This window comes from Musa acuminata, chromosome BXJ2-10, assembly GCF_036884655.1.
Source record: "Musa acuminata AAA Group cultivar baxijiao chromosome BXJ2-10, Cavendish_Baxijiao_AAA, whole genome shotgun sequence".
Lineage (NCBI taxonomy): Eukaryota > Viridiplantae > Streptophyta > Magnoliopsida > Zingiberales > Musaceae > Musa > Musa acuminata.
Window position 1 is genome coordinate 24,385,516 of NC_088347.1, and position 24,415 is coordinate 24,409,930.

A 24,415-nucleotide genomic window follows, 5' to 3' on the forward strand; every position below is an offset into this window, starting at 1 on the left:
CAAATATTTTCTTTGATTTGATGAACACTGATTTTTCCCTTTTCCTTTCCTTTTAAAATGATTAATTATTTATATGGAGAATACATAATAATAACATATTTATATTAATCAGTTCAAATTATAATTGATATTAATTAGTTTAAGTTAAAGGATATAAATATTTAACAAGTTTTAAGAAGTAATTTATGTTAATTAGGGTTTCAGCGAACAGCCAAATTAGGGGACTTTGGGAAATTGACCGGAAAGGCATATCTGTAAATTCGTAGATGTATAGGACTATATGATATGTTTGCCCACAACGTATACGTATCGTACATATGTACAGGTAGATGACATGTATATACGCGTGCAGACATAGATACACACGTCGATAAAACGCCCTCTCCCTTTCCATGTCTTTCGTGACAATCTGTTCATCCTCCGTCTTTGGCTTCCTTTCTCTCCTGAGAAACCATGAAGCGGATGGCAGCTCTCAAGCTCCTCGCTTTCCCCCTCCTACTCCTGATCGCCTCCCTTCTTCTCTTCTGCTCGCCCTCTCTTCTCGGGGACTGGGACGATGCGGGCTCTTGGAAGGCCCCCTTCCGTCCCGTGGATCTGCTCCCCCTCCTCCCCCACAGGGCGGCGTGGCCCGTCCTCCGCTCCCTCCGCAGCGCCGTTGACCTCCTCCCCACCTTCGTGGGTGCGGCCTCCTCCGCCGAGGACGACCTCGAGTGGAAAGGCGCGTGCTTTTACAAGACCACCGCGTGGATGGAGTTCCACAACAAGAGCCAGTCCCAATTCGGTGGCGGCACGCTCCATATCAAGGTTTGTGGAGGACTTTTCTTTTGGGCCTTGAAAAATCACTTCTTGTTTGGGTTTCTTTTTCTTTTCTCGAGAATTGGGTGCAACGCAGAGTGTTGTTTTGGTTGAGGATTGGGGTATCGGTAGAGGTTGCTGTACGTTTCATCTACAACTGGGGTGAAATTGGTTAGAAAATCGAGATGGAGTTCCTCAATAACTGCTATAACAAGTTCGGATTGCAGCTTCTCATGTCCTAATTTAGGAGCGAAGAAGCGCCGCCCTTTTAATTGAACGAAGATCCTTTCTCTTTTGCTGGGAGGTTAGGGCTGTTTCGATGAACTTGGGTTTATTGGAACGACGCAGTTTCTATCCTTCATTTTGATGGTTAGGTGAAAGTCCACAGGCAATAGGACCTCCGTTTTTAATGTTGGAACTGTCCAAATCGATTTCTAGGTAAAAGAAAATACATGTGGAAACTCATTTATCTACATTTGGGTTTTTTATTTGTGGTGAAACTTATCTTTGTTCCTACTTTCGGGGAAATATTTCTTGCTCACATTAAGCAGGTTGTGATTTGCAGTGAAATTTGATAAGAATGGCCTTTAAGTCGTAGTTAGTACTCTCCAAGTCTCCATTAATGTGGTTATGGGTTGATGGTCTCTTGCCTGAAGAAAAAACAAATCCTTTCTATTTTTTCCTTTCTGATGATCTAGTGGAAGACAATTCTATGGTTATGCTGGATAATGGATGATAATGCTTCTTGCAGCATTGTCCATGTCAAGGTGGACAAGGAAGACAATGTTTTTGAACTTGGGTTGCAGTTTTTGTTGTGTTTTTAAGTAAATTTGTTCCTCAGTATTGAAAAGTTGTGCTCAATAGAAAGTTGGTTCATTGCAGTCAGGTGGGATATCTTTTAAGTAATTTAATATACATCTCAACCACTTGGTTGTACTGGGTTCTCTAAGTACTTACTTCTATGAGATACTTCAGTTTTTTTTAATGAAGTATTTAAGGTTTTTTTTTCTTGAGTAAAGGATTTTATCCTAGATTTTTCTCAAACTAAAGAGGGTAAAAGTTATCATTGCATATTTAATGATACATCACCAAAGAACCACACTGTTCATCTGATAAAATAGGCTACGAGAACTAAGGTTTCAAATATTAATCCTGGACTTCGCACTGGTCCTTTATCTGGAGTCTGGCCTGGGAAGAACCCCATCATACTGACAGGTAAATTGGCCAGTGCCGAAACAAAACAAAAAAGGGCAAAGAATGGAGGGAAGATAGACCTTTTTTCTTCTCTCCGCCTCTTGTCATGCCAGCAAAGGTCGATATTCTAACTGACTCCTCATTTCTCCCTTTTTCTTCTTCTCTTGCTGCCATCTTGGTTGGGATCATACAGGAAGGGGGAATTTCAAGAGAGGATTGTGAATTTGCAATCATGAAGAGGTGCTGAGGCTAGCTTTTTGAAATTTGCACCATTTTTATCAAAAGATATTTTGATCATTGAAATATATGAAATCTTGACTGTTCTAAGGCCATATGATGTAGTTTAGGACAAGTTAAGGCATTCTGATCAGTGCTGATTGGTCTGTAATTCTATCCATGCTTTGATTGGTAGTTTTGTGCAGACTGCACCTATCTGATATTTGATCTTGAACCATTACCATGATAAAGTTTTAATGCAATTCTGCGAGTCTGCTTACCCAACTACCATAAATCAAAGGCATTCTGTGCAACTCTTTGTTGATCCTCCTCTTGGATCTCTTAAAAGTGACACGGATGCTTTATTTCTGTCATTTGAGGATCTAGTTTACCTTTTATATGAAAGTATAAAATCTAACGTATTGTTTTCTTTTTGTCCAGACTAACAATCCACATAGTTGGACATGCATGGATCTTTATGTCTTTGCCACTCCCTACCGCGTGACATGGGATTACTACTTTTTGTCACGGGAACATACTCTTGATTTTCATGAGTGGGAGGGAGAAGCTGAATATGAATATGTAAGTTGTTTCCATATCTTTTAACATTGGATGGAAAGATTTATATGTTGTAAAAGGCTATAACTCCTGACTTCTAGTAAATTGTCTTTGGTAATACTTTTGTGATATCAGGTAAAACATAATGGTGTGTCAATTTTTCTTATGGAATCTGGGATGATTGGAACTCTTCGGGCCATGTGGGATGTTTTTCCTTTATTTACAAATACTGGATGGGGTGAAAGCTCAAATCTTGCTTTCCTGAAAAAGCATATGGGGGCTACATTTGAGGAACGACCCCAACCATGGATTTCAAGTATCAATACCGATGATATTCACTCAGGGGACTTCTTGGCTATATCAAAGATCCGTGGCCGTTGGGGTGGCTTTGAGACTTTAGAAAAGTGGGTCACTGGGGCCTATGCTGGTCATACTGCAGTTTGCCTAAGGGATTCTGAAGGAAAACTTTGGGTTGGCGAGTCAGGCAATGAGAATGACAAGGTTAGATTTAATTTATTTCTACAACAGTTCTACATTTTATCTGTATGAATGTTTCATGTCATATTTTTTTATATTTATGTGTGTTGCTTATCATCGATCCTTCATGTTATACATGTAGTGTTGTAATGTTACAAAAAGATTTAAACAACGCCATTCTGTGGTTGCACGTTCTATAACAAGCATTTCAGATAGGTTTGTTGTCTCTTTGTTCAAGATGTTTACCGAACAAATCTACTATTGATTTTTGAACTTAAAGTTAAGTTTACCTCAGAATAATTGAGCCTCTCTTATAAGTTTGACTGTGATCATTTGCTATGTCAATCAGATGATAAGATGTGCTGACGTAGAGGAGTTTATGAACTTCTTTACAGATGCTTGAATCTTGTTACACAACTTAAACAGTTAAACCTATGTTTTCTGTTCTAAGTTGAGAAAAGTTGTTTGTTAATGGAAATAAAAAGTGTACTTCGCATGGTTGTGTACAGAGCTACAGGCTGAGGGTCTTCAGGGCCTTCTTGATAGATGATAAAATTTTACTATTTAAGCCTACTTGTTCTCGTGTACATTGTTTTAGTTGAGAATTACATTTTTTAAATAAGATTAATGAAAAACTCACACATCTGTCATTACTTGGATTCTGGACAATCTTAAATCTCAAATCATATGCACATGTGTCTTGAGTTTCTTTTTTAATTATGTGCTGGATAAACTATAAAAAAAATTGAGAAGCAAGAATTTGCAATAGAACTTTCTAACAGTAACATATATATTAATGTTCTTCAGTTTACATAGTAGTAGTACTTGGCCTATTTAATTTGTTTGAGCTATCTAAATGCAAAGTTCTTAAGGTCAAAGATTTTCTGCTGACTGGTATGATATTGCTGTTATTAGGGACATACAAGCACTCAAATTTGATATATATAGTTTCTGTACTATGACATCAGTTGTAGAAAAGCAGTTTTTCTTCTTTATCTAATTATCATGGACCCAATTACTTCTTTATAGGGAGAAGATGTAATAGCTATTCTACCATGGGAGGAATGGTGGGAATTTGAGCTTACCAAAGATGATTCGAATCCACATATTTCATTGCTTCCTCTTCATCCAGATGTGAGAGCAAAATTTAATAATACTGCAGCTTGGGAGTATGGAAAAAGCATGTTAGATAAGCCTTATGGTTATCATAATATGATCTTCAGTTGGATAGATACTATAAGCGATAACTATCCACCGCCCCTAGATTCACATGTGGTATGTTATTTGCTAATTCCATACTTTGAAGCCTATGTCCTTAATTTGAGCCCTTTTGTGCTTACTTTTGTGAAATACAACTTTATTAGGTTATTCAAATATTGTCATGAGTTGTGGTTGCTGCATCTGGTTGTCATTGATAATTGATAATTTTGTCATTCTTATGAAGTTTGTGCAGCTGGCCTTAGCTAATTTTTTTAATCAGTGTAAGAAGGTTGGTATGGACTCATTCTTTAATGCATTAATTCACTGAAAATGATATATCATTGATTATAGTGGATTCAATCATGTGTTTTCTTTAAGCAATTTCTTAATTTATAAAGCGGAATATGGGAAGTTTTGTTCTTTCTTGAAAGATCTGGTGTACTCGTTTCTTCTAGACTTTCTTGGCTTCTATTGGATTTTGGATGTTTGCAATGATTGCATATATTGTCCTTGAAAGGATTGCTAGCACACTGACCTTGTAGCTGTCTAGGCAAGTCCATCTCAGTATTTATAATATTTGAATTGGATTTGGCATCCTTGATCCAAATATTTTGTAGATTATAGTTTAATTAAACAAATAATCAGCATTGTTGGCCACCGTTTGTTGACGATAGAAGGGATCAATATTGGTTATTTAAAGAATTGGGATTGTCATCTGGTGAAATTGAGCTCTTTGAATTGGCAGATTGGGAATAGAGCCAAAAATGGTTTAAAAGTAGGGGTGAAAATATATCAGATTGAGTTACAATATTGAGAGGACAATATCTGTCTACTTTTAGCTAGTGGATACAAACTACAGCCGAAGCATGGAGGAAAGAAACAAACTACAGCTGAAGCAAGAAGGAAAGAAACAAACTACAGCTGAAGCAAGAAGGGAAGTAACAAACTACAGCTGAAAAGCCATAGCACACCATGTAATTATACAGACTGATTTATCTTTCAATAGTATGTGCATTGTATTCTCAATCTTATTATGATTATTCTATTCATGGTTTACCTGCTTTTTCTTTGCGTATGAACTGAAATTTGTTCCCATCATAAGACTTGTATATCTACTCATGTCATATGCATCTGTATTGAATATTTATTGTTGGTCACAAACTATTATGCTATCAGTTATATTCTTCATAAGGATTCCTTGACAGTCATGATTGATCTATATTATTCTTTATGTAATTTTTTTCTATTGAAGAGTAGTAGACTTTATGCTAATGGTTCTTCACTTTAGAAGTACATTCTAATGCTAATGTTGATGCTATAGGTGGCTTCTGTGATGACAATGTGGAATAAGATCCAGCCAGCCTATGCTGCAAATATGTGGAATGAAGCCCTGAACAAGCGACTTGGAACCCAGGTTTGTTGTTTGCATCATGTTGGAACATAGTTTTTCTTTCTGCACTATTAGTGTCATTTTCCTGTTCAACAGAACTATGTATTGAACTGAGAGGAATTTTTTTTTATATTCACAATTTCTCTTCTTTAGGCCAAAAGTGTGTTAAATAGCCCAGTCCTTCAGAATATGACCTAGATTTTTCACTTCCAAGAATGTCTACTAAATGTTGATGAAAAACACATTGTTCACCTATGCTTAATGAGAATAAAAAGCCATGTGGTCAAAAATCTTCATAGTTGTTCTTAATATTTTGACATGCTTAAAGGAGAATGTCAACATTAAATTTTGTTGAAGTTTTGGTGAGAAAACCAGTTGGTTAATATTTCTACATACTCATTTGACGCCACATACCTTTTTCCGGAACATTTTAAACAACAAAAGAAAAATAGCAAGAATGTTTAACAATGTAACAGATAAGGTTATAAGGTGCAGTTTTACCGCAAAAAGTTGAGTATCTGAAGAAGTAACTACGTAGGATAGCTTCCCCACCCTCCTTTTCTCTAGGCATATCGTCTAACATTTATAGTCTTGGGAAAGTATAAGTGAACTATTTCTTTTAGATTGACATTGTCTTCTGTAGAACTTATATTGCAATATACTTTTTGTGGCACGGTTCTAAATACTGTCCGAACCAGTCCATACCGGATGGCATTTATCCGTCCGATGACAAATTGACAACCCTTTTTGGGCCGTCCAATCCAGTTCTTTTTTTTTTGTTCGACCAGCGATCAATACAGGTACAGTGTTCGAGGCTTTAAAGCCATGTTTTGTAGAACTAAAAGAAATATCTAATTACGTGGATTTAACCCAAATATGCTGATTCCAGCATCAAGGATTAAGCTTCAACGAGAGCACTAAGTTCTGATGTTGGTTCCATCTATGCTTGTCATTCCTTCCCTCCCTCCTGACATTTTGCTAGAATTCTACAGTTTGTGATATAATTATCAATCTTTGCACTTAACCTTAGAGGGATTGGTTGAATCATTGCACAACTTTAAGGTACTAGGAATAGCATGCAACAGGACATCTCTTCTATTTCGTTATGTTAATTACGTTCAGATCTGAGCTCTTCTAGGTTCAAAATCTGCCCTTTCTCCTTACAATTTCATATTTCAAAATCTGCCCTGTATATCTTGCCTAGACACACTTATAAATTAGTGAACGTTGAGTTTTTCTTTGTGTATTCATCAACTTTGGTAAAATTGATATGCAGGATCTCGATCTGCCTGAAATTATTGTTGAAGCAGAAAAGAATGGAACATCCTTTGATAACTTGTTGACAATTCCTGAACAAGACGATTGGGTCTACACCGATGGGAAATCAACCTCATGTGTGGCTTTCATTCTTGAAATGTACAAGGCAGCAGGATTGTTTGGTTCAAATGCCAGCTCCATTCAAGTTACCGAGTTTACCGTAAGTCCACTTGACTTGTTGGAGCAACTGTCATTATGTGTTTTTTGTCATCTCCCAAAAGCTCCCCCGTTATATAACTTTTTTTTCTTGGTGTAAATTAAACTGCATGTAGTTTGTACTTATAATCTATAGCTAATCTGCAGTGATATTTCAAAATGTCACTCTGTGCTTTCTAGTTCCAGCTAATTCTCCATGCCATGCAGATCAAAGATGCCTATACCCTCAACTTTTTCGAGAGCAACTCGAGCCGTCTGCCAAAGTGGTGTAACAAAGATGACAACGTGAAGCTTCCTTACTGTCAAATCAAGGGTAGATATCGAATGGAGTTACCAGGTTACAATACCATGCAGCCATACCCACACATGAACGAAAACTGCCCCTCCCTGCCACCATATTATTCCAGGACCAAGGACTGCTGAAACTGCTTCTCATCTCACCACCCTGCCACCATATTATTCCAGGACCAAGGACCGCTGAAACTGCTTCTCATCTCACCACCCGTCGACGGGCCTATGCTACCTTCTCTGCTGTTATTTCATGTTCTTCCTACTTGTATATATAGGAGTGGCATGCAGGTCAATTGATGAAGTACCGGAAAAGACTGTATAGTAAAGCCTGATTGCTCCTGTTGGAAATTGTTGTTTAGTGGTAAAGACGGTGAGTAATTATGGCTGTGTATAAATTGATAAAAGCTATGGTTAAATGCAGATCGAATCTAAGAACATATGTTGTTGTTGTGCAGTGTATAATGGATTATCTTGTTTCTGTTCTAAGTGTTGGATATGTGTCCATCTTGAGCTAACATTTTCATACATCTGCCAGATAATAAGATTGAAAGCCAAAAGAATGCCATGAGTAGTTTATAATGTATGTCGAGGAACTGAGGTAAATAATGATTTGAATACTTTTCACGAGTGAAAAAGATCAAAAGACATTGAGTAAGATACACTCAGCAAAGCTTTGAGGAGAATTATTTTTTCATATATTATTTAGATGGTTTGTATTTGATGAGTAAAAACATATTTGTTTTTTTTACACCAAATCCCTTTTTGTTTAAAATAATTTAAGAAACTTAGTATAATAATAAAAAAATAAAAACAAAATGGTAATATATCAGTATTAAGCTAAATGATTGCCTGTCGATACTTGATTGAGTTGATAGATAAATCCTGATCCATATGTATCAATCCAATCAGTATTTAAAACCAGTAGAAAAGCTTTTATAAGTACCCATCTACTTCATTGCTTAGTATTGCAATTGCAGAATTTAGACTCAGATATGCTTCTTCCTACAAACTTGCAAAATATCATCAACATCACAAACTGGATTACAATCATAAATATATCATCACAAACAAATCACTGTCATAACAGCACAATGAGATCCACATCTGAACAAACCGAAATATCCAACAAACCAAAATATCCCAACTACTTGAGATCGGCTATATGAATTTTGTTTTCCACCATTGAGCTCCTCAAGTAAAAACATTCTAAGAAATTAAATCAAATAATTTTTGCTGCAATGCTCACTCCTAACAACTCCACACCTCTCCTGCTGTGAAAATATCTCATTGGGAAGCTTGCACAAAGAGACTATCAACCAAATAGCTTTGATCCAGCCTCTCATTTTAAGTCTTGTTACTGCTTCCAAATACCGCAACCTTCCAATAAAAACCAAGTTTAGTAGCCCCAGCGACGAGCTCGTGGCGGCATTTTGTTCCTGCTACCGGATGGGGTGGTATTGAGCTGATACTCGCTTGGGAGGAAGCTTCCGAAGTATGTAAAGAACAAGTGCCGAGGGGAGTATTTCGGTCAGCTGTCGAAACAACAATCATGTTCTTATATGGTTATAACAAATAATATAACCATCTTTATGAAACTTTAGATTTAACATACCATGTAATATATGAGGTCTAATATGGGATGATCCAGAACCACGAGAGACGCCTCTGCATCAAATGCAGATAACCCGACCTACAATCAAGGAGCAAAATCATGTAGACAAGCATGAGTATATGAATTGTAGTTCTCAAAGCAACAGTGTGGAGACTATTTGATAGCAGCTCTAAGAATCAGCTTCCGAAGATATGGACACAATATACTAAACATGACCAAACTATGAACAGGACGAAGTAACCTTACTGCAAAATTATCTAGAAAGCCACAGATGAATAATAAATGAAAACAATAATAAGGCTTCCTATTGTGGCAATAACAGATAACCTTCGTTTTCAGATGTAGGAGACTTGCATATGTTCATTTCCTTTATGGCTCTACGAATGTCTAGTCCACCGGTAATCCAGTGGCATCACTTCTCTATGGATATTTATTTGAACTTGCTTTGTACATGCATTTCACCTTGGTTTGATTCAAACTCAAAACGATTTACTTGATACTGCTATTGCTGAAACATATTAACTACAAATTGACAAGTTCCAAAAACAGAACTATAGCATTACTTGAATACCATTTGAATGAAAATAATTAGACTGGAGTGCAATTTTAGATCAGAAATCACAATTTCTAATAGCAGTCATTCACAATAAACAAGAAAATTGCCATTATTTAGAGACATTTCATTCAGAAGCACAAATAAACAGATATATGCAAATTATCTTGCCATTGTATATCTGAGGTGTCAGAAATACAACAACATTTCAAAAACTTTATGAGCAGCAATTTGCAGGTATTGTTCGAGATATTTACTTACCATAAAGCATCGTATAAGAAAGCAGGTGAAACATATAGCTGTGACAGATCCAACCTGCGTCACATTCCACATTCCTAATTAGTGTATGATATAAAGAGAAAATAACAACAAGAAAGTAGGTTCCATAGTCTCAGTGGAAGCAACAACAAGCTGCTTTTATTCGGTCAAGTGGCAGAAATCAACGCTGTAGACTGGCCAAACAATGAATTTTTGACTGGAAATCTGGGTAACGACTTTGTTGTCAGCCACATAGGGCTTCAAGAGAGCTTTTTGGAGTGGGTCATAATAGTGATACTAAATTCGTCCGAGAAGGTCATGATGATTTCAGTGTGACGGCTCAAATTGGCCCATTGCAACCCAATGCCCCTCCATCTGGAGTGATTCAGATGGTCAAATTGGCCCCTCGCTACCCAATGCCCCTCCATCTGGGCCGATTGGGATGGTCAAAGTCAGAGGTACATGTTATGGGATCCGGAGGAACGACCCACACTACAAAGCCACTTATATGGTTGCTATTTCTTACATCTATTAAGTAATTGTTCAAAAGAAGTACCTCATGAAGTTTCTTTCTCCTTCCTTTTGATTCAATCGGGAACCTCCTTAGCATGAGAAACAGCCTAAGCAGAAAAAAGAAAGAAAACAAGACCATGAAGAATGCTAAGTAAATGATAAAGACATCTTTGCAAACAGATGTTTGCTTCACATTGTTACCTGCCTCCGTATACCAAGAATCCAAGTGCAGCTATAAATGATACCGCTGAAATTATAGATGTGTAAGCATTATCATAGTAATGAGAAGACAAAAAAAATCAAGCAGTGAAATGTGAAGATTAGGTTACCTGCTATAAAGATCTTTCCGACTAACTCGATTATGCTGTTGTCATTTATCCAGAGGTATATCCATAAACAAACCTGATATAGATTTTCGTAAGTACTGATATAAAGTGAAAGAAGATGCAATAAATTGTGGTAACTTTGAACTCTTATGTGATCTGAGTATCTTTAATCACTTTCTTTTCTTAAGATGGTAACAAAAGAATATTTCTTAAGGTGATAATGTCTAAACTTTAAAGATATAACTTATAAAACATTGTTAGCATTTGCCAAAATGCGGGAAACCATAGTGAAGAATACTATATTGAAAGCTAAATAAATTGATTGTGAGTCAATATATCCATCGTCAAAATAAGATTCTTTCACATGTGATTAATTTATATAAGAACAGAGGGGTTCCACACAGGTACAAGAACATTTATCAGATTAACCACAGAAACAAATTATATGAAAGAAAAAGAAGTATCAAGTATCAGCATCAGAGTATGCACAAACCTGAATAACATATATCACAATATTAACGCAGATGTATGCAATCCTCAGCTTGTTTGTTGGAAGACTTCTCGCCTGAGAATTAAAGAAAATATCTTGTTAAGATGCTGAGTGAATCCTATGAACACAACACCTATTCAGGCATATGAAAAAGAAATACTTATCAAACTTGCCTGATGGTAGATCTCTGCCCAGAACAGGACAAGCAGCGTATACGTAGAGAAGAATAACAAACCAGGAAGATCTAACAGTGTGAGAGTAAATACCTGGTAGAATAACAAAAGGTCCAGATCAGTTGTTGAATGTTAGTAACAAATTCCAATCAAAGTTTTTTCTTTCAATCGAGACATAGGAAGCATGATTGATGCAGTACAGGAATAGATCAGAGTTTGATCTCAAATTGACCCAGACTGGATTAATAAAATTTAGAAAAATTTGTCATAACTTTGCCTAGAAGGCTGCAAACTGCATACGGTTAATGTGTTGGAAACTTGGCTTGGGGTTTCTCTAATGAACACTAAAATACATTTTAGATAAATGCATAGAAAAGAGAGGTCTCAAGTTCAAGTCACCAAGTTTCAAGACATCAAGTTCGAAGCTACCAAAATCCAAGCTATCAATTTTCAAGCTAATAAGTTTCATGGCAGAATGAACTAATGATGTCATGTAATTTGTCTTTGCAAATTGAGTCAATTAATTATGTTTGTGATGGCTAAGGTCATTAATGTAAACATTTATAGAAGGAGAGAGGACAGGGATTGTGAGCCAATCTAGGATTGTCTCACATGAATTTATGAATTTCTATTGAGATCTTAGTTATCCAAAGAAAAAAGATATCTAGTATCCCAAATTCTCTCTGTCTCTTCTTGTTCCACATCAATAATCTTGTTGGCAAAGAAAACAATAAACAACTACTCATCACCTGACAAAGTTTAACAGAATGCTAAACACACAAGCAGCTAGGAACAAGAAGTATGATAATATATGCAAAAGTTTAAAATTTCCTTATGATAATATATAAAACAATATAATTTTGTGCTGATTAAAAGTCCAACTTTGAGTTGAATCACTATAGGTATGACGAAAGGCCGTCGAAGCCAAGGATATATTTTGAGTCTAAAGAGCATTAGAAAATTTTGGTGAAAATATCGCTGCATAAATAACAACCTGAGTCATAGATCTACTACAGAAATAATATATAGATCATGTAACCAAAAATGCTAAAACTCGACCGGTAGTTTTTGTTCTATAACTTGCTACAACAAATTTGTGAAAACAAGAGTTCTTGATGAAGTCGTTGGAAAATATAAATTCCTCCGTTCACACAAGTGCATGACAAGATATTCCATGAATTCATGTTGCGTAGACATGCATATTAATTACCAATATGCATTACTAAGCATAAAATCATGGTTTTAAATTTTGGTTGGTAAGGTAAATACCGATTGCTATTTACCAGTTTGTGCAAGGACAAGTATCAGACATACGATCTGGTACCTCTTGGAGGAGGCCTTTGCGTGAACCAGAGAATCCTACTGAGCCATATATAATATTGAAGATTTGAGTTACAACTCCCCTTAACGATATGATTGTGACAAAAATCTCTTGAGTAACATACTTGGTTCTTACTATAGAGATGTTCTTATCATAAAAGGAAAATTTGAAAAGCTTTATAGTATCATGAATCAGGTAATGTATGTGCTCTGCTAACATTTTGTTTTCTCTTGATTTCTCATAGCAATATATTATCCTTTAGACCTAATATCAGTTCATTTACATGATCCTTTATCAACTTAGAAATCCAAATGCCCCATAAAACATGCAGTTGACTGCTCATAGCAACAAATCAATCTTGGAATGCATTTACCCTAGGCCGGAAAAGAAATACTTGAGCATGAAATCCAAACTCCACAGCACGTACTGCAACAATGACATAAGCATCAGTAATTGTTAAATGGAAATGAAATTAGAAGTTACAGTGATCAAGTAGTTCCATTCACCTCCATTTACAATAAAATTCATGAAATGGAAAACCTTCTGCGTTGTCCAACCATATTCGGGCACTCGTAGCTGGATCCGTATCAATTGAACCTGAAAAAATTATAGAGGTCATGAGCTCTGAAATCCAACCAAAATATTCTGCTGAAATGCTGATGGAACTTCTTGAGATTAGCAACAAAAATTGAAAGAAAATAAATATTTCAGATCATTTTTTTATTTTGAGGCAAAAATGGATTATATTGTCCGACTAATAATTTGTCAAAAGAACACGACCAAAGAATGGCCCCATCACCTGTTACCAACAGTAATAGGACTGCAGACAACTCACCCTACAAAAGCACAAAACAACAAGCAGGAAACAGTGAATACACCACCCAATCCTCAAACAACCTGCAATTATCCTCTCACAAGTTGTTTGATAGCACTTGATTCATTATCACAAGCCTCGACTTTCTTGGGAGGATTTATCCAATTTTTCAGAAAACAAACAATCTTATAGCAATCATTGCTGCGTCTAAAGTCTCACCATCTGCTTGTCCAGATTTAAAAAAAACTTGAAAATTGTATTATTCGTCTGGTTCCTGTACCTTCTAAAATCTAACCAACCAGCAGAATAGAAAACTACCAGTCATATATCCTTTGAATAAAAAAAAAAGAGATGATATTCTAGAATCCATGGAACCGGATAGAGGAAATTTATACAGATAACTAATCAGGTATTTTAAGGTCAAGCAAATTTCAAATTGCATCAGAAAATAAACTTCTGGAGACTAAACTTTAGCAAAAAGAAGTCACAAATTTTATGAGCTAAACATAATTTCGAAAACGAAATCAGCTCACATCCCCCGTAGCAACAATAAAATCCCAAATTGAAACAAGCAAATCACATAAACAGATGATAAAAAGATAGGGGAAAGGAGGTTGTGACCAGAGCGACGCAGGAGACAAGTGCGTAGGCAGAGCAGAGGAAGTAGAACACGCCGTCCTGCCACCGGTCCGACTCGTTGATCTCATCCCACCAACTCGAGAGCCTCCCAGCCGCCAAGCTCAATTCCTCCATCATCGAGATCGATACAATCTCTCTCCTCCCTCAAAATCCAACAGATCAAATGAACCAAAATCAAAAATTTGCGAGGCCAGGAGAGAAACCCTCGACTCCCCGATTCAATTACGCGGCAGTAATTGAATCGCCTTAGATGCCGAAGGATGGCGAAAGGGGGTTGGTCGGCAGTAAGATGAGACCTGACGCCACAAACGGTGTATTGACCCTTATGGACTATGCTACTCACGTTATTACCATACGTTCAAGTGACATTTTGTGAAAGATAAGGGTATTTTAGTCATTTGATTGTATATGAGACGACTGCTATCAGTGTCGGACAGCATCTTTTACAGTTCCGCGCGGGAATAGTGGGATCCGATGACGTGATTTACCAAAAAGCCCTCAGGCTTTACGTGTACTGTTCTGCTGTCCGTGCGACGACAGCGTTCAGCTTGTCAGCAGGAATATTAAGAAATTGATCTATTTTTCTTTTTCTAATTAAAATTCAGTATGCACAAAAGAAATCTATTTGGTCACACAGCAGACAGGATTAATGTGAAGTTAAATAATGTCAATATCAAAATTCAAATAATAATCAATCGGATTCATATTTGTCAAGGTAAAAGTATATTAATTAGATACCAAATTCAATTCTAAAATTTATAGGTTATCCATCAAACCTAATATATCTAATCTAATTTTTGAATATATGAATATTTATTTAATATAGTACTTGAATAGAAGAAACAAATTATATATCAACGAGTGAAGTTTCATTATTTACATATAAATAGAACATCAAATTGATATATATATATATATATATATATATATATATATATATGAATTATCAATTGAATGTTCTATTTCTATGTAAAATAAAACTATATATTATAAATAAATATATGAAATTATTATAATAAATTTGTATTCATCACCTCCCATTTCAATGAATTTTGTGTTTGTTCATCTATATTTAAGTTTAGCACATATAAAATTGGAACTCTAATTAACATTAGTATCTTTTGAAATCTTCATGTAATGATAAAAAAATAATTAATTATAGATTATCCTCTATACTTGGATCCTATTAACATCATGATTTTTATACTTAAAAAATTACTTTATGATCCTTATAATTTTGAAAATTAAACAAGTAACCTCAATTGTCCTAACATTATTAGCCGTAATGACAAAAGAACATAACATATGACATCATAGATTGATGTAAAAATGATACAAAAAATAATTTTAATATTTCTTTTATTTCTAATAATTTTATCCAAAAAATAATTTTAATATTCTAAAAAAAATAAAAATGTTAAAATTTATTTATTATTTTCGTATCAATCCAACCATTAATGCATCTGACTATTTTAGGACAAAGGAGGTTATTTGTTTCATTTTTGAAATTAGAGTGTGAGACTTAAATCGTTTCATGATAAGAACCACCTCGCGGCTTTAAAATGAGTCCTTCAATTAATCCCATGAATAACACATGAGTTTTATGATAATCGATGCGATCTTGCAATAGCCCAATCATGACTCGATGGGTCCATTTAAGATGGTACCTTTTATCATTCACATCACCTTTATATCATGTCACGGTTGATTACGATGATAAATATTATCTATATACGCTCTAGAAACGATTTAAGTCACGATCTAGAGACGCGTATCATTCCCGCCAATTAGATTAAAATATAATGGCGAAATAATATTATAATTCGGGCTAATGTTCCATGTGGGCCCCTGGAGAAAAACGAGTGAAGAACGAAGAAAGCACGTTCGGTTGACTCGGTCAACCACTAACCCGTGAGCACACGCCGGTCAACGTGATGGTAGATGAGTGGAAGTCGCTCCCTTCATACCTGAAAGGACGAAAAGGCCCTCCCAGGAATCTCGCCTGGCACATCGACGCCCGTTCTGCCGGGGTCAATGGAGTCAAATGAAGTCGGTGAGGGCCCACCGATGCTTTCCCTGTCGTTCACGGATTACGCTTCTCGTCTACCTACTCTGTGATTGGAAGTCAGACTGGACCCGGTTTAGCAGGTTGAGAGGGTGTAGAGGCAAACGTGCCAGTCGAATCCGAAACGGTTGTTGAGATGGATAACGGAACGGAAAGGAAAGGCCACCCCTCCACTCCCTCTCCGTATATATAGTCGAGTCGTTCTGTTCTCATCCCCCACCATTGTCGTAATCTTTCGAGGGGGAAGACGAGCGAAAACGCCTCAACAACTCTATTCTAACACATCACATCAGCCACGACAAGCCCCCCCTTCTTCTTCTTCGTCGATCCCTAACCCTCGGGCTCGGCTCTGAGTCGTCATGGGGGAAAGGAAGAGGCACAACGGCAGCTTCCTCTGTTTCGCTGCCGTGGTTCCTGAAGACGAGGTGGAGCCGCGCTGCGGTGATGTTGAACCGAATAAGGGAAGCTACCCCCGGCGGCGCTGGAGGAGTCGGATTCTTGCCAGGATTTTTCGGTCATCGGCTTCGGTTGCCTCTCTGGTGCGGGATCCTTTCTTGAATTTGATGCGACAACCGGCGCAAATTGGTCTTTTTTGTTCCTTTGTTGATTTCTTGTGGATGAATTGATTTCAGAATCGTGGAGAGAAAGAGGAAAAGGAGCCGAAATTGGATTCATCAGATCGGAAATTGGCGTATGACGACGACGAGAGGGCAGCATCGATCTTTTCCTCTTCCTCATATTCCGCCTCGTCGTTGTCTTCTTCTTCCTCCTCCTCCTCCTCCACTTCCTCTCGCTTGTCGCTGGCGAGCTTGGTGGCGCTCCGGGAGTCCGCGGTGCCGAGGGCACGGCAGAAGATGACACCACCTCCCAGAAAGGCCCCGCTGGGGCCAGCGAGAAATAGAGGTGGGGCCACGGGGATCTTTCTGCTCGCAGCGAGCCTCTCGGTGATGGTCTTTTGGGGCCGGCTTTGCTCGATCCTGTGCACGTCGTCGTGGCTCTTCTTCGTCGCGTGCCAGTTCTCCAGCGGCAGACCAGCAACGACCGCAAAGGAGGTGAAGGATTGGACGCCGTCGGCGGAGCTCCACCGGAGGAGGATTCTGGTGGAGCAGGCGATGGAGAAGAAGCGGGTCGTCTTGGAGGGCCTCTTGCAAAGAAACCAAAAAATAACAAATAAATATTAAATTTAGAAATATTCAAACTGGTTATTAAAGACTCACAAAAATAGTCTTTTTTTTTTTGTGTGCAAATGCACTGATTGCACATCGAGACGATGGTGTCTTTATATTTTATTTTTCTTTTATATTTTTTATCGTAATATAGTGTCAATATTGTATTTTATTGAATAATAGCATTACACTGAAAGATTTGATGATCAATAAAAAATATTAAATAATGATAAATTAGATGATATTATCTTTGTTATAATAAGATCATTTAATTTCGAGGAGTATTAGAACAAAAAATTATAGATATCGTACTACGATCTAAAAATAAAATAAAATCGTATAAGTCTCTGCCATTTGGGACCCACCATATCAACCTATCGATAATAGTTGGGTGTAATAATATATATATATATATATATATATATATATATATATATATATATATATTGTCATATATCAATTTAAAAGGATGTATATGTAAGTTTGCTTTTATATATGCACCCTCACCATTTATTTATATATCGGATTTAGTGGAGATACGTTTTCCCCAATCGAAGAGTATGAGGTGTTGTTGTTCGGTAGCTGCGGTTCGCACTCACCATCTCTTCACGTTTTCCCTTTCCATCTCCTCCACTCGACGCCTCCTCTCCAAATCCCCCGCCGCCGCTGCCGCCTCTTACTCCTCGAATGCAATCCTAACCCTAGCCGTCGATCCCCACCGACCCTTATCTTTCCTGTACGGTCCGTCCCTTCGCGGCGGCCGCGTCCCGGAACCACAGTCATCGCCGCCGGATTCCGAGGCGGACGATGACGGCGGCGGAGGCAGCTCTTTCGACAGGGCGAGCTTCTCCCGCGTCTATGATGTCGCCGCCCTTAGGGTCCCCGCAGAGGAGTGCTCCGCCCTCGAGCGCCGCCTCCGCGGCCACCTCCTCAACTGGCCCCGTGTCCGCAACGTCGGTAGGGTTCCTGGCGATGACGTGGACCCCGAGATCAGGAGGATGCTTCGAGATGCCGAAGGGGACGGCGGGTCTCGGCTTAATTCGCTGGCAGCGAGGGCGGACGGGAGACCGGACGACGAGAAGATGGCACTGAGTCCGGTGCTGTACAGGGAGAAGCTCGTGAAGGAGTTCAATTTCCGTGGGTTCTTGAAGTTCAGGAATCTGGCGAAGATGTCGCGGCCAAAGAAGAAGAAATTGAAGAGTAAGGATGGGGTTGATGGAGTGAGGAAGAGTATTGGAAAGAATGATTTTGCTGTTATTGAAGTGATTGGAGAAGGAGATGAAGAGGAAGGAGAGGATTTGAGTGGTTTACTTGGAGATGACTTCAAAGGATTGAGGTGGAGAGGTCCTACTAGGCTGCTGCTCTTGGATCAGCGACATGCCAAGAAACCTGTGGCTGAGCTCCCAGAAGCCGTCAAGGTGCCTACGATTGGTTTGTGAGTCCTGTTTTAGTTTGATGATAGTGACTGATTCCTTTGTTAGTCCTTCTGTTTTATTTTAATGGTACATTACATATTTTAGTTTCATTCTGATTTATACTAGTTGTATCACCAAGGAAAAACTTGTTTGATTAGCTTGAACAGAACTTGACAGTGCATTGCAAGCACCCTAAAGTAAAAAAAGTTGTTTGATACTCCATTAGCTCAAAAAAAATGAAATGTGACAGTTACATTCCTTCCTGCAGTTGCCATTTAGGAGATGTTTTCAGTGCACCATGGAGTCACATTAGCATTCTAGGCTAGGATAGTCTAGTGGGTTCCAGGATTGTGGTCTGGGCAGTATCAGTGCGCAAGTAGCAATGGTCAACTTAGTTGCTTTTAGTACATCTCAGTATAATTTACTAGTTTCTGTGTCATTTTTAGGGAAAAAAGGTATATATCACTGAGTTGAGTATTAAAGTTCCACTTGGTCATCTTTTTGTGAAATATCTGGTTCCTAGAAAAGAGGATTGCTTGCTGCCCTCATTGATATAGATTCATTGAGGATTTCTGAGAAGAATAGAGTCATGTTCTGAGATTACTATGAGACTGTAGAACTTTCAAGATGCTACAAGTACGGACTCTGTTGCAACTGTTGTGCTGTTGCTTCATAGGACCATTTGGCATCACTAGAAAAATTCAATGATTATTTGCAGAAGAGTTATAAGTACTTCACTTATCTTTCCATGTCACAATTGAGAAGTTGGTTTGGAGTGGCAGGATTTTAAGTCCACATGGTAACATGGTATGCCATTGGAGAAAGTGTTTGATGCATGATGAGTGATACTCAGAACATAGAGTGACACCGCAGGCAAAATAAATTAAAAGAAAAGAAAAGAAAATCATGCTTAGCAAATATACAGAGTGCAAGTTTGTGTATGTGTGCTGCTGCCATTGCACTATGGAGCTGTCTCCGGGAGACATCCCTGTGGTGCTCGCCATATGTGTCGAAACTCCAGAAATTTGCTTGAGTAATTCATTTAGCTCCATTTTGCTTGTGGCTTTGTATATTTTAGAACACCGTTTCCAATCAAATTTTTAAATAGATATTTTATTGACTTTGAACCTGAAAATCGTTTTCATTCTAAGCTGAATAGTTGTTGTCCTAAGCATGTAGTGAATTATTTTATCTTTCCAGGCTGCCTTAAATTATGATCCACACCAGAGCAAGCCTTTAGCATTTGAGCTTGTGCAATGCCAGCTGACCTTATCTTATGACTATTGGCAGATGAGTGAGGTATATTTAAGTCTTTTGTACATATTCAAGACTCTGTTTTTGATAGATTGCTTATCCTTTATAGTCCCCTCATTTTTCTTTTTGTGGTATCTTTTGCTCTTCAACATATTGAAGGTCTAAGCTGCCTTTTGCAGCTTCTTGAAGCCTTGCTACCTGACGGTATGACTATTCCCACTGGATTTGAAACGGTTGGGCATATTGCACACTTGAATTTACGAGATGAGCACCAATCTTACAAGAAGCTTATTGCACAGGTCTCAAGAAATTTTCCACAGATTTCATATTTAGCAATCAAATAATAAGGATTGTCCAGAATTTTGATGAGTTTCTCTTGTCCAGGTCGTCTTGGATAAGAACAAGCCAAAGATACAGACAGTAGTGAACAAAACTGATGCTATACAAAATGATTACAGAACCATGCAGCTTGAAGTATTGGCTGGCAATCATTCTCTTGTAACGACAGTTGTGGAGAGTGGTATTCGTTTCCAAGTTGATCTAGGAACAGTGTATGATTCTCATTTTCATATTCGTCTTGATTTGTATTAGAAGTATGCAATTTTTTTTGTAATTATTTGAAAATTGCCTCACTGATATACATGGGCTGAACACTAGACTCGTGTAAATCTTATGCAGGATTCAATTTCAATCAGTCAGTTAATTGAAGCATTAGAAAAAGCTATTTGCAAGTTTACATGCTTATATTTCAGGTCCTCTTTTCGTTGTCAAAAGACCACACCAAATTCAGTAATGTAAAGCGTGAATGAAGTACATAAGACTGTCTTGTGAAGATCATTTTAGTGCAGCATGTTCTTTTGACTAATTGTTCCCTTTCAGGGGTTTCATGCAACAGCTTATAGAAATAAGATGACTAAATAAGATACAAAGACTGAAGAATTGAAGTTATATAGTTGAATAATGTAGTGTAATCCAGTTTACAATTAACTATCAAAATTTAATGTTTCTGAGTAAATTTTTTTCATCAATCTTCATAAATCACCTTATTCTTTTCTTTAATACTGAGTTTCTTAATTTTCTTTAGTATTTAAGAAGTCATAGTCACTTCATTATGCCTTGTGATTAATTACAAAGATTAGGATCATCAATTTAACTATGTTTCTTCTTCCCGCTGCAGTTATTGGAACTCGAAGTTGGCAACTGAGAGGCAACGACTTATCGATAGTTTTGCAAGCTCTGATATAGTCTGTAAGTATCTCTTGGTTGTTTTGAGTTACTGGTGCTGTAATTGACTAAGTGCAAGTTGTTTAGGATACTCTTTAGATTTAATAATATGCTAATACTATGATATGCTATTTAGTTTTTTCCAACTGGTAATAAGTAAGATATGCAGCTTCTTGCTCGTTGCTTAAATATTTTAAATTAAAACTGTGCATGTGAATGTACCATCATAAAGATTGCTGTTCTTCTTTCATGTGTTTATATATAGATGTGTGTGTGTGTGTGTCACTGTTGTGTGGAAACATTAAAACACATATGAAGACTAAAAAAAGCTGGTTGAACATGTTATTTAATTAATTTGGTGAATTAAGTTATGCAATTAAATTCTTGCATCAAAGTTTAGCCATAATATCATCTATTTTTTTGTTATGTCCTAATAGCCCCTTATTCAGTGATTATTGAGCTATTCAAGATCAATTACATGCATGTAGTTGTTGCATTTTGTGGATTTTGATCTCCATTGGTACATATTTGGTATGATTCACATCTCTTAACTCATCTGATAGGTAAGGGTATATGGTTGATACATGAGAATTTTTAGTTATATTTGGCTGATATATTGGATATGCAGTCATTAGATGATATTTCTTCATAGTTCCATATCATTTTAAACCAGCATGCTAGTTTGCCAATATCTGCTTTTGTGTTTGTGAAATTTCTTGTTGTTAAGTAGGTTCTATTTCGATGAACTTGTAGGAGCTAGACATGATAACACAATATTATATTTGGTTGATGAAAGATCTTAATTGTCAACAGTTCATTATTTCATTATAATAGAAATTATAAATGCACGTATGACATGTTTATACATCAATGGACAGGTGATGTATTCTCTGGTGTTGGCCCAATAGCTATTTCTGCAGCAAAGACAGTAAAGTATGTATTTGCCAATGATCTAAACCCCAATGCTGTGGAGTATCTTGAAAGAAACATTGTCCTCAACAGGCTTGAGAGAAAAGTGGAGGTATGATGAGCTATCATTTTCAAAGATTTGCAGTGATTGTTTTAATCCTCAAAATATTATGATCATGATTCAAATATTTGTAGCCTTTATATATATATATATATATATATATATATAATATTTTGCCATTTGTAGCTACTATGTTGCTACAATACTGATGTGTACTGCTATCAAGTAACAGCAGTTATTTTTTGCACTATTGGCCTCTGTGAATGATGTATTTATAGACCAACACAACAAGTTCCCATAATATCCCAGCTTTTTTGGGGTGGTCGGAGTAATGCATTTATTGAACATTCATAAATTAGAACTGATAACGAGTCATGTGAAATCATTTAATTTGTTAACCTTAGAGTTTAAAATGGTATTTCAAATTTCAATGTTTGACTAAATGGTATATGTGATATTTCAGCTTTTGCTGGTTGCACTGTTAATCCAATTTTATGCTCTTATCAATTTAAAATGGTTTATTTGTGGCTAATTTGGAGCAACTTATTGTCTTTTGAGAACAATGTTCTACTGCCTGTTGAAAGAAACGAGATGGCTTTGACATCTATGTCATGCCTGTATGTATGGGACTGCCACTAGCAGCAGTTGTATATATTCACATTTGTAAAGCATGTTTAATGACTTCTCTAGTTCTTATTTATTGCCTTTTTGTTCTTTGCTTTCTGCATGTTACCATAATTTGGAGATAATTAATCAATTTTCTTAATGCTGCAAACTGGCATTTACAGGATACATAAACATCTCTAATTTATGTACTGCTCAGGTTTTCAACATGGATGGCAGGAGGTTCATCATTGCAATGTTTGCCAATCAACATCCTTATTCTATTACGCAAGTGGTTATGAATTTGCCAAATGATGCCGTGGAATTCTTAGGTATGTTTGTAATTAGCTTATTGTGTTGAGATTTTAAACATACCTGGCAATGCAATTTTTCTTATACATCCCTATATTAAAAAAGGTTAGCTAAATAGGACTCTCATATGATACTGTTGCTCAAAACATTGTACTCACACTTGACTAACATCATGGTGGTATATAATTGCCTCTTCAATTAGATTTCTTGTATATTGTTTGGTGGATCGATTTTTACCAGAAGCCAGAGCTGAACGATATACATCTTTCAAGATATCATCATGACTTGCTTCTGCTCAATTCTTGAATTTCTTATGTTAACAGATGCATTTAGAGGAATAGTCAGGAAGAAACCAAGGCCGGGTTGCTCTCCGCCGAAGATTCATGTATATGGATTTTCGAAGGCGCAGAACCCCGAGTATGATTTTCACGAGGTCAGGTTACGCTTCTCCTGACCAGTAACTCCTTTCTCGACATCATTCTTGTGCTAATTCAAGTTAACTGGTTTTTGTACGCAGAGGATTAACATGGCACTGTGTGAGGAAGTCGTTGACCTAGAAATGCACAAGGTCCGCCTCGTTGCACCTGGAAAATGGATGCTCTGTGCATCATTTGTCTTACCGCAGGTTGCTGCTTCGGAGGCACAAACTGATAGCACTGATAGATAGTCCATCCATTTTGTAGCTTGCATGTTGCATTCGCAGGATCTCAGTGCCTAAAGATGCCGGATCTATTGGCAGATGTCTATAGATCGAGTCGATCTTTGAGTTGCGGCCAAGTCGTTAGGCCTATGGCTCTCACCTAATGTATGTAGACTTATGGTTCACACCTAATTGAGAAGGCACAAGACTTCCTAAGACAGAAGTCCCAAGAAAATAATTTGATCGCAGAATAGTGGAGGGTAAATCATCACATAACAGTCTTTTTATTTTTATTTTCATGATTGTAATCATCCTTAATTCCATGGTCAATTAAATGCAAAATTTTAGTTCCTGTCAGCAAAGAGTTTTGCAGTCTGTCAGCTGATATGGTATTTACATCACTAATTGATGTATATTTGTCTTATGTCTTCTCGTTTGATTCAATCTAACTAATATATTGATATCATCTAATG

General features: G+C 37.1%; 4 protein-coding genes across 4 annotated transcripts; 3 read left to right on the forward strand and 1 right to left on the reverse strand.

The window, feature by feature from the left end:
• Positions 1-394: 394 nt before the first annotated feature.
• Positions 395-8,031, forward strand: LOC135624583 (uncharacterized). Its single transcript, XM_065128348.1, has 7 exons — positions 395-804; positions 2,647-2,787; positions 2,899-3,264; positions 4,270-4,515; positions 5,762-5,854; positions 7,107-7,307; positions 7,511-8,031. Exons 1-7 carry the CDS (start codon positions 454-456, stop codon positions 7,724-7,726), a joined length of 1,614 nt encoding a protein of 537 aa, XP_064984420.1. The 5' UTR covers positions 395-453; the 3' UTR covers positions 7,727-8,031.
• A 581-nt stretch (positions 8,032-8,612) lies between these two features.
• Positions 8,613-14,571, reverse strand: LOC135624584 (tobamovirus multiplication protein 1-like). Its single transcript, XM_065128349.1, has 11 exons — positions 14,276-14,571; positions 13,347-13,437; positions 13,214-13,266; positions 11,520-11,612; positions 11,350-11,421; positions 10,860-10,932; positions 10,732-10,777; positions 10,574-10,637; positions 10,021-10,074; positions 9,207-9,284; positions 8,613-9,126 (listed from the first exon to the last, which is right to left on the reverse strand). The coding sequence occupies exons 1-11, from the start codon at positions 14,408-14,410 to the stop codon at positions 9,034-9,036; spliced, it is 852 nt and encodes a 283-aa protein (XP_064984421.1). The 5' UTR covers positions 14,411-14,571; the 3' UTR covers positions 8,613-9,033.
• Positions 14,572-16,562: 1,991 nt separating this feature from the next.
• Positions 16,563-17,768, forward strand: LOC135624586 (uncharacterized). The gene is made up of 2 exons (XM_065128351.1): positions 16,563-16,897; positions 16,991-17,768. Exons 1-2 carry the CDS (start codon positions 16,718-16,720, stop codon positions 17,537-17,539), a joined length of 729 nt encoding a protein of 242 aa, XP_064984423.1. The 5' UTR covers positions 16,563-16,717; the 3' UTR covers positions 17,540-17,768.
• A 282-nt stretch (positions 17,769-18,050) lies between these two features.
• Positions 18,051-24,364, forward strand: LOC135624585 (tRNA (guanine(37)-N1)-methyltransferase 1-like). Its single transcript, XM_065128350.1, has 9 exons — positions 18,051-18,942; positions 20,140-20,238; positions 20,373-20,492; positions 20,578-20,744; positions 21,371-21,441; positions 22,296-22,438; positions 23,211-23,322; positions 23,626-23,735; positions 23,820-24,364. The coding sequence occupies exons 1-9, from the start codon at positions 18,085-18,087 to the stop codon at positions 23,967-23,969; spliced, it is 1,830 nt and encodes a 609-aa protein (XP_064984422.1). The 5' UTR covers positions 18,051-18,084; the 3' UTR covers positions 23,970-24,364.
• Positions 24,365-24,415: the final 51 nt, after the last annotated feature.